This window comes from Sminthopsis crassicaudata, chromosome 5 (genome assembly GCF_048593235.1).
Source record: "Sminthopsis crassicaudata isolate SCR6 chromosome 5, ASM4859323v1, whole genome shotgun sequence".
Lineage (NCBI taxonomy): Eukaryota > Metazoa > Chordata > Mammalia > Dasyuromorphia > Dasyuridae > Sminthopsis > Sminthopsis crassicaudata.
In genome coordinates, this window is record NC_133621.1 from 32,218,903 (window position 1) to 32,231,702 (window position 12,800).

Below are 12,800 nucleotides of genomic sequence, written 5' to 3' on the forward strand. Positions count from 1 at the left end.
GGTAGGTGGGTATGTGGATAAATTATTGATGTTGATGTGACCCAGTGGTTATTTGCTTACTTCTACAAGAAACACTGGAGTATGATTGCCCCATAATTCTGACATAAATATTTCAAACATCTCATTGAAAATATAGTCAGCAGTAAGATTCTGCTAGGTTCCATGCTACTTTTCATACCCATTGATTCACAGGCTTTTCATCTTTCTGGAACCTGTGATTTCATTGATCTAAGGAACCCCTAGTGGTGAGGAAACTTCTTGTGCCTATGCAAGTATTGTGCAAATCTATAGTCTTAAATTGTCTAGAAGCACTAAAAGATTAAGTGATTTTTTTCCAGAGTCACACAGCCATTGTGCATAAGAAGCTGGTCTTGAACACAGATCTCCTTGACTCTAAGATCTGGGGTCTATCCAATATATCCAAGACTCTTTAGTACACAAATTAAAATGTCAAAGTAATCATTTTGGGTCACCTGATGAAAATCAGATACTCACTGAGAGATATTTAGATCACTGACCAAGACAAGAACTTGACAATTAGTATCCGCTTTACCATTTTGCCATTACTACCATAAGTTTAATGTTGGGAGTTAAGATTTTGCCTAAAAAGAGCATAGCTAGGTTACTACATTGCAATGGAAGTGAAATGCAATTCTAGAACCATGAACTAGAATCAAATCAACTCTTCTATTATTTCTGAATGGAGCAGATCATTCTGTCTTTCTATGTCTCCAATTGCTGTCCCTACAATTTTCTTGTCCAAAGCTCCCTTCCCAGGTCATTTCTTCCCTATTGTCTCTGCCATTAGAATGTAAGCTCCGTAAGGACAGAGATAATATTTTCTCTTATTTTTGAATTCCCAGTACTCAGCACAGTATTTGATGGAAAATAAGAACTTAATAAATACTTATTCATTCATTTTCTTTCTTTCATTAATTAATAAAAGAAAAAACTAACCTTATCTTACTACTTCTATTCTACTTCTACTTAATTCGATATTGCAAATATTGTGTGGGTCTACTAATAGGACTGTTAAAGTAATATTACCATGCCATGACCCCGGATATGTCATTGGTGTCATTTTCTGTCTCATTAAGGGGTATGTACAAATAACAGAAATTTCTGTACCACTTGAAGCAGGCTGTGCTCTGAAGTTATATGGAATGCATAGTGATGGCAGTCACAGATAAGATGTGAGAAAGGGGTGTAAGTGTTTACAGGATATTGTATTTCCTTTCAGACATATGTTGAAAAGAGTTGTTTGGGCTGTGGACCCAGATTTTTTCTCCTGCTTGTGCTAATTGGTGTATAGTCCATTCAAAAAATTACAAGGAAATCAGTCTTGACATCCTAGACAGAGAAAATGAGGAACGTGACAACTAAACATATGGGCCCCCCCAAAGCCCCCTTATATGGCCAACACCAAGCACATTTCCAGACACACATATGTGGAAAACACCACCTGCAAGTGAAGTTCCCCACCAAGAATTGATGTGGCAAAAAAAAAAAAAAAGAGCAGCATCCTATATTCTGCTATTAGAGTATTGAGAAATAGGCCAGACTTTGTTTGAATGGGGAAAAAAATGGATCATCAATGTGTCCCTTGAAAGCATCATATGTGGTATGAAATATTCCTTCAGAAATATTCAGGTACCCATTTGGTAACTGCCAGTAATCAAATCTTAAGGATCATATGCTTAGCCTACCTCTCTTTTTCTCTACTTTTTTTCCCTTTATATATATATATATATATATATAAGTTTGAGATTTTTAAAAAAATTCTCATTCCTCTGTAATTGTTTCAATGCATTCTCTGGTATCTTCTGTCAACAGTTTCAAAAGGAGAGTATTATCAAGTTTTTAAAAACCTTGCAGATTTTTTTTTCCAATGTTTTATTCTGGTGTGATAGCTCATATTGTTTTATTCATCATAAAAGACTATTATTTTTCTAAAATAAATGCTAATGTTTGAATCATATATACAAATATTAAATTATGTTTTAACATATCAATGAAGTTTTAAATTATTCATAAGAATTTTAGTATACAATTTATATAGTTCTAAGCCTGTATTTTTTTTCTTATTAAAATGTGTGGAAATATGTACATAATGCAAATTAATGTACATTTCTATCTGTTTCTGATACTCTGCTAGCTTATGTTCATATATGCAAAAGAAAATATATTTTCTTAATTATCACTTTTTCCCTCGTTCATTTTAATCCAGAGTTTACACTGGTCAATGTTCAGAGGCTATAATGAATACTCTTAACAGAGGTAGATAATACACAGTAATTAAGCTCATCAGCACTGTATACAACTTCTAAGGTATAAATGCATATGTGCTGTTTCCTCCAAGGTTTTCTTTTAATCATATATCTCGGGCATAGAGGAAGTGTCTGTTGTAAGATTAATGTGATTATGTGATTAATGGATACATGATATTACTATATTTGCTTACTGTCCATGATAATGTCATTAATAAACACCTTGAATCTCAATTATTACTGGATTTACTTCTCCCTTTTCCATTGATATGCCCCTCCTTTTGTACATTACTTATTTTGTATGGTTCATGCTTATTAAAATACACTCTGATCCCTAGATAAAAAGGTTTTCTGCACATTTGAAGTGGGATTATTAATTTTTACTTATCCCTTCATAGTTTCCATTAATCAAGTAATAAGGATTATGGGTTAAATATACTTTTTCAGAGAGCAATTATGAATTTTCTTATGGTTTCGAGTTAATAATCTCTCTGATAGATTTTTTTTTACAATAAAATATTTCTATCTGACTTAATAATTTTACTTCCTAGTAGTTTTTTCATTGATTCTCCCTCATCCTCTGCTCAGATGACATCTGTACTTCCTTTCCTTCTGAATTCTTTATCTTCCCCAGTACACTGATAAAAAGTTGTGTGCATACATAAATGTTTTGATTGCCTGCTCTATATTTTTAACATTGTATTCTTCCATGACCAGTCTTTTCTTAATCCACTAAAGTTTAAAATATATTAGCTACTGTTGGAAACTGATGCAATGAGCAAATATATCTTCTGTGAAATAAAAGTTTGGCTGTCACAGTTTAAATCAGCTGTTTTTAAATAAATTAGGCTGATTGAATGATTCCATCTTAAAAATTTTAAAATAAAATCAGTATGACTATTTGAAATTATTTTAAGTGAGCCATATGCAAATTCAGTTGGAATTTACATTTTCATATGTTTTCCTTTCAAATAGATTGCTCTTTCAATTTTTCTATAAGTTTGAATTAACCATCTCTGACTAGCAGTGGATGTTATTTTTGCTTTCCTTTCCTCCTCTCCTCCTTTATTAATGAGGTATATACATTGTATCTTGCCTAATATAAATTATATAGCTTCCTCTATTTTGAACTTCTTTGTGCTGGGTTTGTTTTTTTTTTCTTTTCTTTTTTTCTTTCTTTCTTTCTTTCTTTCTTTCTTTCTTTCTTTCTTTCTTTCTTTCTTTCTTTCTTTCTTTCTTTCTTTCTTTCTTTCTTTCTTTCTTTCTTTCTTTTTTGAGGGCATAATGGCATAATTGTATTTATTTTCAATGACTATTTTTCCCATATTCTGATGCCCACTTTTTTTCCTTCAAGTTCATAATAAATACTTCATGCTTTTTATTCTATGGATTTTCTTTCTAACTTTGCACCAGCCCTCACTTTGCATGTACTATAATTCTAGATCAACTGCCTGTTTGATTTGCAATTGAGCCATGGGCTTTTATTCCAAAATAATTATATTGCTTTTTATATGAAACCTATTTTTCCCAAAAGGAAAACAACTTAACTTCTGTTTTATCTTGTACTTTTCATATGCTTCTTAAGTAAACAGAATGGCTACATGCATGTGTTGGTGGCAATAAAGAAGGATAATTTGCATATTTTCTTATTTCTTTACTTGTGCCAGTTTGTTGCTCTTTTGACTGTCCAGGAATTGGTAAATCAACAAGTATTTGTTAAGTACTTAATAGGTGTCAGGCACTGTGCTAAGTTATGTTCCTTGCTCTTTCCAAGAAAGCTCATTTTCAAATAGAGAAGACAACTTATACCCACATGGATACATACAGGAGATACAACATATACCCACATAGATACATACAGGAGATAGTGTAAATGGGAGATACTCTCAACAAATTTTTCCCTGAAGAGGTTTACTCCTCCTCCTAGTATAACTATGCTAAGTAGTATTCAATATCCTCAATTTTCCTGTAGTGTTAATTATTATAAGGACATTAGTGTTAATTTTCCCTTTTTCTCAGTGTTTCCACACTTAACTAGGTAACATTAAACCTAGGCATCTGTAACATGGAGATGATGTTTATGTAGGTGGAGGTTATAATATTTGTCATTTTCACATATATTATGGTTAACAGTATCCTAAGTGAGGACTGGCACTATGGAATCACATACTGCTTATACTTTCAATCCCCTTTCTCTACAGTGTTTTGGTTTATATCATATTATATTTAGGAGTCCTGTGCAGATGCCTCATTCCTCAACTTTCCAAAGTTTATTAGGCCCTTCCTTGCTTTAAGACTGTAAATCAGAGTGATGTCCTGTTTTTCTTTGCATTAGCAGTTCTCTTTGTTAGAGACCTAAAGTGAATTTGTAAAGAACAACGCATTTCTTGTTCCAAAGTTGCTTTCCTGGGTCAGAGTAAACGTTGAGTAACTTGTTAAACAGTTTTGTGGCCAGTTATGAAAACAGAGATACTGTCTCCACTTGGTTAGTGCCTTTAATCTTGGATGTTAAAAGTTTGAAGCCCATTCAGCCATCACACTAAAAAAGGCTCCCTGCTCCCACTGCACCTGTTTATGCTGCCTGTCTGGGGAAGAGGGACTGTCCAGCCACAGCACTCTTCCCACCCCACTCCAGGGTGCGTGCCCTCAGGCCCCGCCAAGAGGGTCCCCAGCGTCGCGGAGGGTTCAGGCCTCAGTGCCCTTGCTTGGGCTGCCGCTGGACAGACAGTTCGCCCTCCCCCCGTTGGCTCTTGGCGGCCCGGGCTGGGCAGCCCTGGCCGGAGCCCTGGTTCCAGTGGCTGCCCGGCGGCTTCCCAGCGCTCCATTCACCTGCAGCAGCAGCAGCAGCAGCAGCAGCCGGAGGAGGAGGACTTCTCCCTTCCCTCCCTCCTCCGGGGTGATGCTGGCGAATGGGCGGGCTGGCGCTCCCTGGGCTCGGTGCCCAGTCCGGGGCTTTCTCTTTGGCCCCAGAGTAGGGGGGGTAGATAGCTCACCAGTCCTCCCCCACCCCCAATACTCGGGGCTGTTTCCCTGACCCTTTCTTCCTCTTCCTCGTGACTTTTTCTTTCTCCCCTAACACACACACACACACACACACACTCATATACGCGCACACACACACACACACACACACACACACACACACACACACACACTCATACGCACGCACACACGCACTCTACCCCTTTAGCCTCGGCCTCTCTGGTAATAGAGAAGGTGTCAATTAGCCCTCCTCCCCGATCCCCTCGGCTCGGGCAAGCTCCGATCACCCATTCTCTGCCCCTGCCCCAGCCCGGGCCTCGGGCTCTCCCATTCTCCCTCCCTCGCCTGTGCCGCCGCCGCCGCCGCCGCTGCCAGCCGCCAGTGGTGCCTCTTGCGTTGCTCCCTGTTATTCTGGGTATTGTGTGTAATAAATGCAGAGCCGCCTCACTCTAATCAAGCTGATTACAAATTCTTGCGCGCCCTGAGCCGGAAATCGCAGTCTCCCCCCTCCCCCATACACACGTACCCCCCCCCCCCCCATTTCTCTCACTCATTCACTAGTTACTTGTCTTTCTGGTTTCTTCTTCCTCCTCCCCCATCTCCGCCCCTCCCCCAGACCCAACCTTAACCCCCATCTTTGCCCTCCATCCCGTTTTTTAAATTTTTAATTCCTTTTCTGCCTTTCGCTCTCCCCCTTTTCCAACTATCCCTCTCCTCACCCCCTTCCTCTTCCTCCTCCTCCTTCTTTTCTTCCTCCTCCTCTTCCTCCTCCTCCTCCTCTTCCTCTGCCACTTTTTCTCCCTCTCTCCCTTTCTCTGCCTCTGTCTGTCTTTCTGTTTCTCCCAGGAGCGCCGGATGATCTGGGGCCGCAGGGGAAGGGCTCCGGGCAGCTGCAGGGAGGCTGCGTCCTCCAGTCTGGGGCGGTAAAAAGCCGGTGGCCTCGGTGTTATTTTGTATTAAAATGAGGAGGAGGAAGAAGAAGCAACAGCAACAGCTCCGGCGGCAGCAGCAGCAGCCACGACAGCTCCGGCGGCGGCAGCAGCGGCAGCAGCAGCAGCAGCCGAAAGCTCTGGCTGAGAGCAGAGCCCAGGAGCTGGGGACGGCGCGGCGGCGGCGGCGGCAGCAGCAGCAGGAGGAGGAGGAGTGATGAGTCAACTAATAATTTAATGGGGACAGAGACGAGAGAGGGAGGGGGGGGAGAGAGAGAGAGAGAGAGAGAGAGAGAGAGAGAGAGGAGACACACGGCTCAGTCCGGACACACACACACACACACACACACACACACACACACACACACACACATATACACACACACACACATCTATCTTTGTAACATCCAACAACAACTACCAAAACGGCCTAATCACAATAATCATATTATCCAGCCAGGGAAACAAGAATAAAGCCTGTAGGACTTAAAAGGACACCCCCCCTTTCCCGTCATTTTGAGAAACTCTTGAGCAGTTTTGTTGGTTTTTTTTATTTTTTTTTATTTTTTGAAATATCGTCTTTGTGGCTATTGTTGCTTCCTTCGGACATAGAAGAGTGAAATCTGGTCCACTTTTTTAGAGAGGACAGGGAAGGAAGTTGTTCCCTTGTGGAGGTGGAAGGTGGTGGTCTCTCTCTCTCTCTCTCTCTCTCTCTCTCTCTCTCTCTCTCTCTCTCTCTCTCTCTCTGTCTTTCTTTCTCCTCTCTCTCTCTCTCTCTCTCTCTCTCTCTCTCTCTCTCTCTCTCTCTCTCTCTCTCTCTCTCTCTCTCTCTCTCTCTCTCTCTCTTTCTCTCTCTCTCTCTCTCTCTCTCTTTCTCTCTGTCTTTCTCCTCTCTCTCTCCCCCCCTTTCCGCTTCCCCCCTCCACTCTCAGACATACACAACAGGGTAAATAGGAAAGGACAGATCCTCTCTGCTATTTTTAAGAGCGAAGGCTAAATTAAAAGTGGTATTTTAGTGCCTTTTCCCATATTTTTTTTCGCTATACTTTACCCTCCGCCCTTCCTACCACCCGGTAGAGCTCTTGGTTGGGTTTGGAGGTTCAGGGAGAAAGTTTAGGCTTGTTAATGTTACTGTCAATTGTTTCTGGGGGGGCGGGATTGAGGGTGGGAGAAAGGTTGCTTCCCCCCCCTTCTTTCCTCCCTGTGGTTCTTCTGGGTTATTGGAGAATAATACTCCAAGTGACAGCCAGAAGTAGACTTTCTGCCTTTTTCACGCCGGAGAGCCTATGAGATAGAGAGCTGGGGAGAAGCTTTTTTTTCCCTCATTAGACCTCGTCCGCAGTGATTTTTTCGCTTTTAAAGAAAAGATAATCAGCGACCACCACCACCCCACACACCCCATACCCCCCAAATCATCTCATTGTGGACCTTAAAGTGCTTTTTGCTTTGTTTTTGCGATTTTTTTCCCCCAACGTTTCACTTGTCAGATCAATTTTATCTTCTCTCTACTCACTTCCCAGTCTCCCTCCTCCCCCATCGAAAACCCTGTTCTCCTAGAGACATTTGAAAAAACAACATTTTTTGAATTCTGATTTTTGCGCTCATGGCTTCTCCTCATCTTGACGTTTATTTCTGCCCTTCCCCCGCTTAGGGGGGAGGGGGGTGGGGGAGACAAAATAATACAATTTAAGGGGGAAGTCGCCTTCAGGTCTGCTGCTTTTTTTTTTTTTTTTAATAAAAAAAAGGATATAGAAAAACATCAGTCTTGAACTTCTTCCTCTTCAAGATCTCGGGCTGCAAAGGAAATCTCCTTTGTTTTTGTTATTTATGTGCTGTCAAGTTTTGAAGTGGTGAGTTTCAGGTTGGTTTTGCTAATTTCACTCAGTAAAACTGCAGTGTTTCTGTTTCTAGATAGTACTTTGCTTCTTTGTCTCTTTAAAAGGTCACAGTGAAAGCTTGGCCTGGATTGTGACGGCCATATGGAATGGATAAGAGAACAGTCTCTCCAATGTGATTATGGGGTTATATGGAGGCTAAGGGGATGATCTAAGGGATAACTAATTTAAAATGAATTTGAAGTGCAGAAATGATGTATTCTTAAAACACGAGTATTTTAAGGAAATGACTTATGCCTGATCTTTGTATTTCATTCAAAAATTATGTAGAGAATTTCCTTAGGAAACAGTTTTGTGGTTTGTTTTGTGTTTTGAGGTTTGTTTATTTGTTTGTGTGTTTTTTGGTGACAGTGACCCCTCTTTAAATGTGTGGGCAAGAAATTGCACTAAAATGGATTTCTAAATGTGAAACTCAAAAGAAACTCTCTGGCATCACTAAGGATAATAGGCACGTTTTGCTGCTGTCATTTTGGGCAGGCCATGCTGGGGGTTGCTCATCACTATTCCTAAGTGAGGTTTCTGTGAACTTTAGCCTTGGGCATGGAGTTTAAATGAGCAAATTAGGTGTTTTATGTGCATGTAATTTTGCTTTGTAATGTAAAGCTTTTTACAAGATAACTGAGTATTTAACTGATGCCTATGGGTGGGTATTCTAAGAGTAATTTAAGATGACCTATAAGGTGTTTTGATAGTAGTCAATACCCTGACTAAATGACAATTTATCACTTTCATTTGCTGTATGTGGTGTGTGCTTCAGATCTATGACACCTACATGTTTCACAACTTTATCTTTGATGCTATGATACACGTATTTTTGTAAGTTACCCAAAATCTCAAGACTTTAAAAAAATATTTTATGTGTGTATTTCTATACACTGTATATTTTTAAATGAATTCCAAATTTCTATCACGGTAAAACACCAGTTTCAGGGAGAAAAAAAAAAAATTGTATTAGGACGTGGAATATTGTAAGGCAGGCTTTTAGAAGTTAATCATAGCTCCTTTTTTGGCTTTACTCTGCAGTTGATATTAGTGGAAAAGAGTAATCTTGATAAAAAGTGGTTAAAATAGGCACATTTATTGTTAATGAGACTCATAACCAAAAACAGATGGGACCACAATCAATGCTAAACCTTTAGTTCTCAGCATGCCACCCTAGAGTACAAGGATAAATAACCATTATTTCACAAACTTTACAGTCATTCAACTGACATTCTTAAGGTTGCTTGTAAACCTCCAGATTAACATTTTCCTCTCCCTTTACCATCACCTTGACTATATAGAATGACATGGTCTATTCTGAAGCAGGAAAAAAAAATATATTTGCAGCAAATTCTATTGTGATGAGTTATCTCTTAGATCTGGACCTAAATAACTTTGGTGTTATTTTTTTTTAAAAATTCATAGAATGTTTTGAATTGCAAAGTACCTAGAAGAACATCCCAATTATCAAATTCACTTTACTTTTTCTAAATTGTACTCATAATAATTATAGCTACAACAGTAATTCATAAAATAATTCTCTTCACCTATTTCTGATGACCATAGCTTTGACTATTTTGTATGTAGTTGCATAATGGACATATTTTGTTTTCCTCATAAAGGAGAAGCTACCTCAAATCTGAAGATGTAATATAATTCCTATAACTACCACTATTAACTATTTCTCTAAACTATTTTCTGTTTATTTCTTTGAAATTGATTTTTTAAATTGCCCTTTTTGGGCAGGAAAGTTGATAACCTATACAAAATGTTTAGCAAATTTTAAAATGTTTTATAAATGTTAGCTATTATTTTAAGTGAATATATTTTTTCATCTGAAGATTAGAAATTTAATGTCAGTGATTGTTTTAAGTTAAACTATACATTTAAAATTAGAGAATACATGAAAAATATTTTCCAAATGTTTGGCTTCATAAATTATTAGTACTTTTGTATTATGAATAGACTACTAAATTTTAATTAAACACATAAGGACTGTAGTACAACACCTAGAATGTATAGATTTTAAATATTTTACTTCTCTCTGTTAGAGATGTAGCTTCATGACACAGATGGGTTCAGTCACATCTTGGACATAGACTTGATTGCATTTTTAATATGTAATAGGAGTCTCAGGATCTCAATAGGAAGAAAACTCTTCTCCCATGTTAACACCGAAAGTAAAAGAGGAAAATAGAAAGTTTCTATTGGGAAAATAGAAAGTCTTGATGAACTTGCCAACTATCTCAAGAAATAGGCTCTGTGTGTAGGGGGGGGGGATGTAGAGGTGGGCACATATATCTTATTCTAAGATCTATTGTATCCTTGCTTAAAGTTTTAATATTTGACTCATGAATGAACTTTTAATTTTTAATCGCTATAAAGAACATAAAAATCATTGTTTATACCATGCTTTAATCATTTTATAGTTATGTTTGTTCCAGATACATTTGTTCCATAAATAAATTTATGTATTTAATGTAGTTCTGTAAATAGAAAAGAAGACACCTTTACCAAGATATATATAAGCAGTTAGGGAAAAATGTGCAATTTTAATTATTTTATTTTTCTAACATTTTTTGCATACATTGGGATCAGGCAAATGCTCATTTTAAAGAACATAAATTAGAGAGACACAATCTTCCAGATATTTACATGCATATATATTTACACATGTGCACAACTTTTTTTTTTTTTTTTTTTTTTTTTTTTTAAACATGGCAGGTGATTTTTAGAGGCGGGACTGAGTATGGATCATTTGAACGAGACAACTCAGGGGAAAGAACATTCGGAAATGTCTAACAATGTAAGCGATCCGAAGGGTCCACCAGCCAAAATTGCCCGCTTGGAGCAGAATGGGAGCCCATTAGGAAGAGGACGACTTGGAAGTACAGGAGCTAAAATGCAAGGAGTGCCTTTAAAACACTCTGGACATCTGATGAAAACTAACATTAGAAAAGGTAAATATCTTAAAGATTCAGAATACTATCCAAGACCATCCTTTGGGTTTCCTTTTCTTTGATTCTGTTTCATATAGCTTGGCCCAGATGTAAACCACCTTTGGGCAATATGAACTTCATATTTGGGTGGAGCATCTTCCTCTAGCGGGTGGAGTCTTTTGACTTTAGATTTCTGTCTCAGTTTTCTAAAATATCAGAAACTCTTGTGATGCTGATAGATGTCAACCCAAGGCAGCATTCAATAGAAATGAATATCTTAGGACTTTATATTGTTGGAATACTAGCAGAGCTTTTTTTCATGAAGCTAATTATTGGGAAAGTGTCTGTTAACTTTTTGGAGGTGATTTCACAGACAACCTCTCCTATATTGCTTGAAATTTGCATTATTTTGACATCCATTTTTCTAGTTTAATCTTTAAAAGTAGGTTCATTACTTAAAATAGAGGAATAGATAATTATATTTTCTAGTCTCAAATTTGTTGTAATTGGGCATTTTCATTAAGGATGTGCAAAGTTAGACCAGCTTCTTGGGATTCTATTGTGTGAGTGTTCATATAAATAATTTAAATTAAATTGATGATAATGTCTTAAAACTTTGGCTGTATTCAACAAGATGATTCATGTAAAGCAAGGCATAAACTGGATATAATTCAGCATGTCTTATAATGGTCCTTGTTTCTCTGTAAATTGCTATATGTTTATAATTCAAATTTTTCTTGCATTTGCTAAGCAGTCTAAAAATGCAACCTTTTAGCAACCAAGAATATTAAGTAGATAAAGTTAGAAGGCAGTGGAATTTCATTGTGTTTGATGCATAACATTTATCATACAATCATTTATTTTTTCCTTGGTTTGGCGAAAACAAAGAATATATTGATCCCGAAATGAACAGACACAGCAGTCCGTATTGTTAGATCTTTATCTATTAAAAATGGAAAAACAGCACTTCAGCAAATTCTTTGGCCTCTGCTCATGATTACCCTATTTATTGATTGTTTGCCAAGAATGTATGCATCTTAAGAAAGCCAGGGTAAGAGCATTAAAAATATAATTTATTACGGCTTTTCAAACAGAGTGCATTAATATTGTACTGTGAAGCACTAGGGCTCTATAAAAAAGACTTTCTGACGCCTGCAAACATATAAGTTCCATAAATTCCTAAATAGGAGATTTCAGCTGTCTCTGGTATTATGTGATATTTGCACAGCAAACTTTAATGCCAGGACAGTTTTAGACAAGGATTCTCCAGACTTCACTGCTCCTTATGGCAGACGTGCTGTTTATACAGACTCGTAAACCTTCAGTAAAAGCTCTAGCCCTGCCTTCAGGTTGAAGTCATGATGTATTTTTAGCATTGAACACTGACCAATGTGCTCCTCTTTAATACTAGAAGGTTATAAAGTTGCTGTACTTGGAGGATTAGCCAAGCAGCAGCAAGAGTGATCAGCCAGGGCATCGGGCTGGCTGCCTTTTACGTAAACAGGAGAGCAGCAGTGACAGTTCACTAAGAGATTTAGCTGTTTGGTTTGCAGTCAGATGATCCCTGTGTTTCACTAGCAATATCTACCTTTATTATCTCCAGAATACATCTAAATCTGCTCAGTGTGCTCCTAGTTCTGTGTCTAAAGACATGCAGTCTATTTGAATAGCGACATAACCTATAAACATTTCCCAGCTGCAAGGAGCAGCATAGAGTAGCACACTTTTGTATCATTACATGAAATGAAAAATCAATGCATGTGCTTTTGTTATATTAACCTAACTCTTTGAAGTCAGGGGGATGAG

General features: G+C 37.9%; 1 protein-coding gene across 8 annotated transcripts in view; it reads left to right on the top strand.

Moving 5' to 3' along the window:
• SATB1 (SATB homeobox 1) overlaps window positions 1–12,800 on the top strand; it is a 117,444-nt gene that overhangs the window by 15,477 nt on the left and 89,167 nt on the right. For 3 of the 8 annotated variants that reach the window (XM_074269482.1, XM_074269487.1, XM_074269484.1), the window contains exon 2: window positions 10,780–11,015. In XM_074269482.1, coding sequence (XP_074125583.1) covers window positions 10,805–11,015 — 211 coding nt within the window. In that variant the 5' untranslated portion in view covers window positions 10,780–10,804. Of the gene's footprint in view, window positions 1–6,993; window positions 8,040–10,779; window positions 11,016–12,800 lie in introns of those variants that run through there. The other 5 variants (XM_074269481.1, XM_074269486.1, XM_074269483.1 and 2 more) reach the window with 4 other exon arrangements.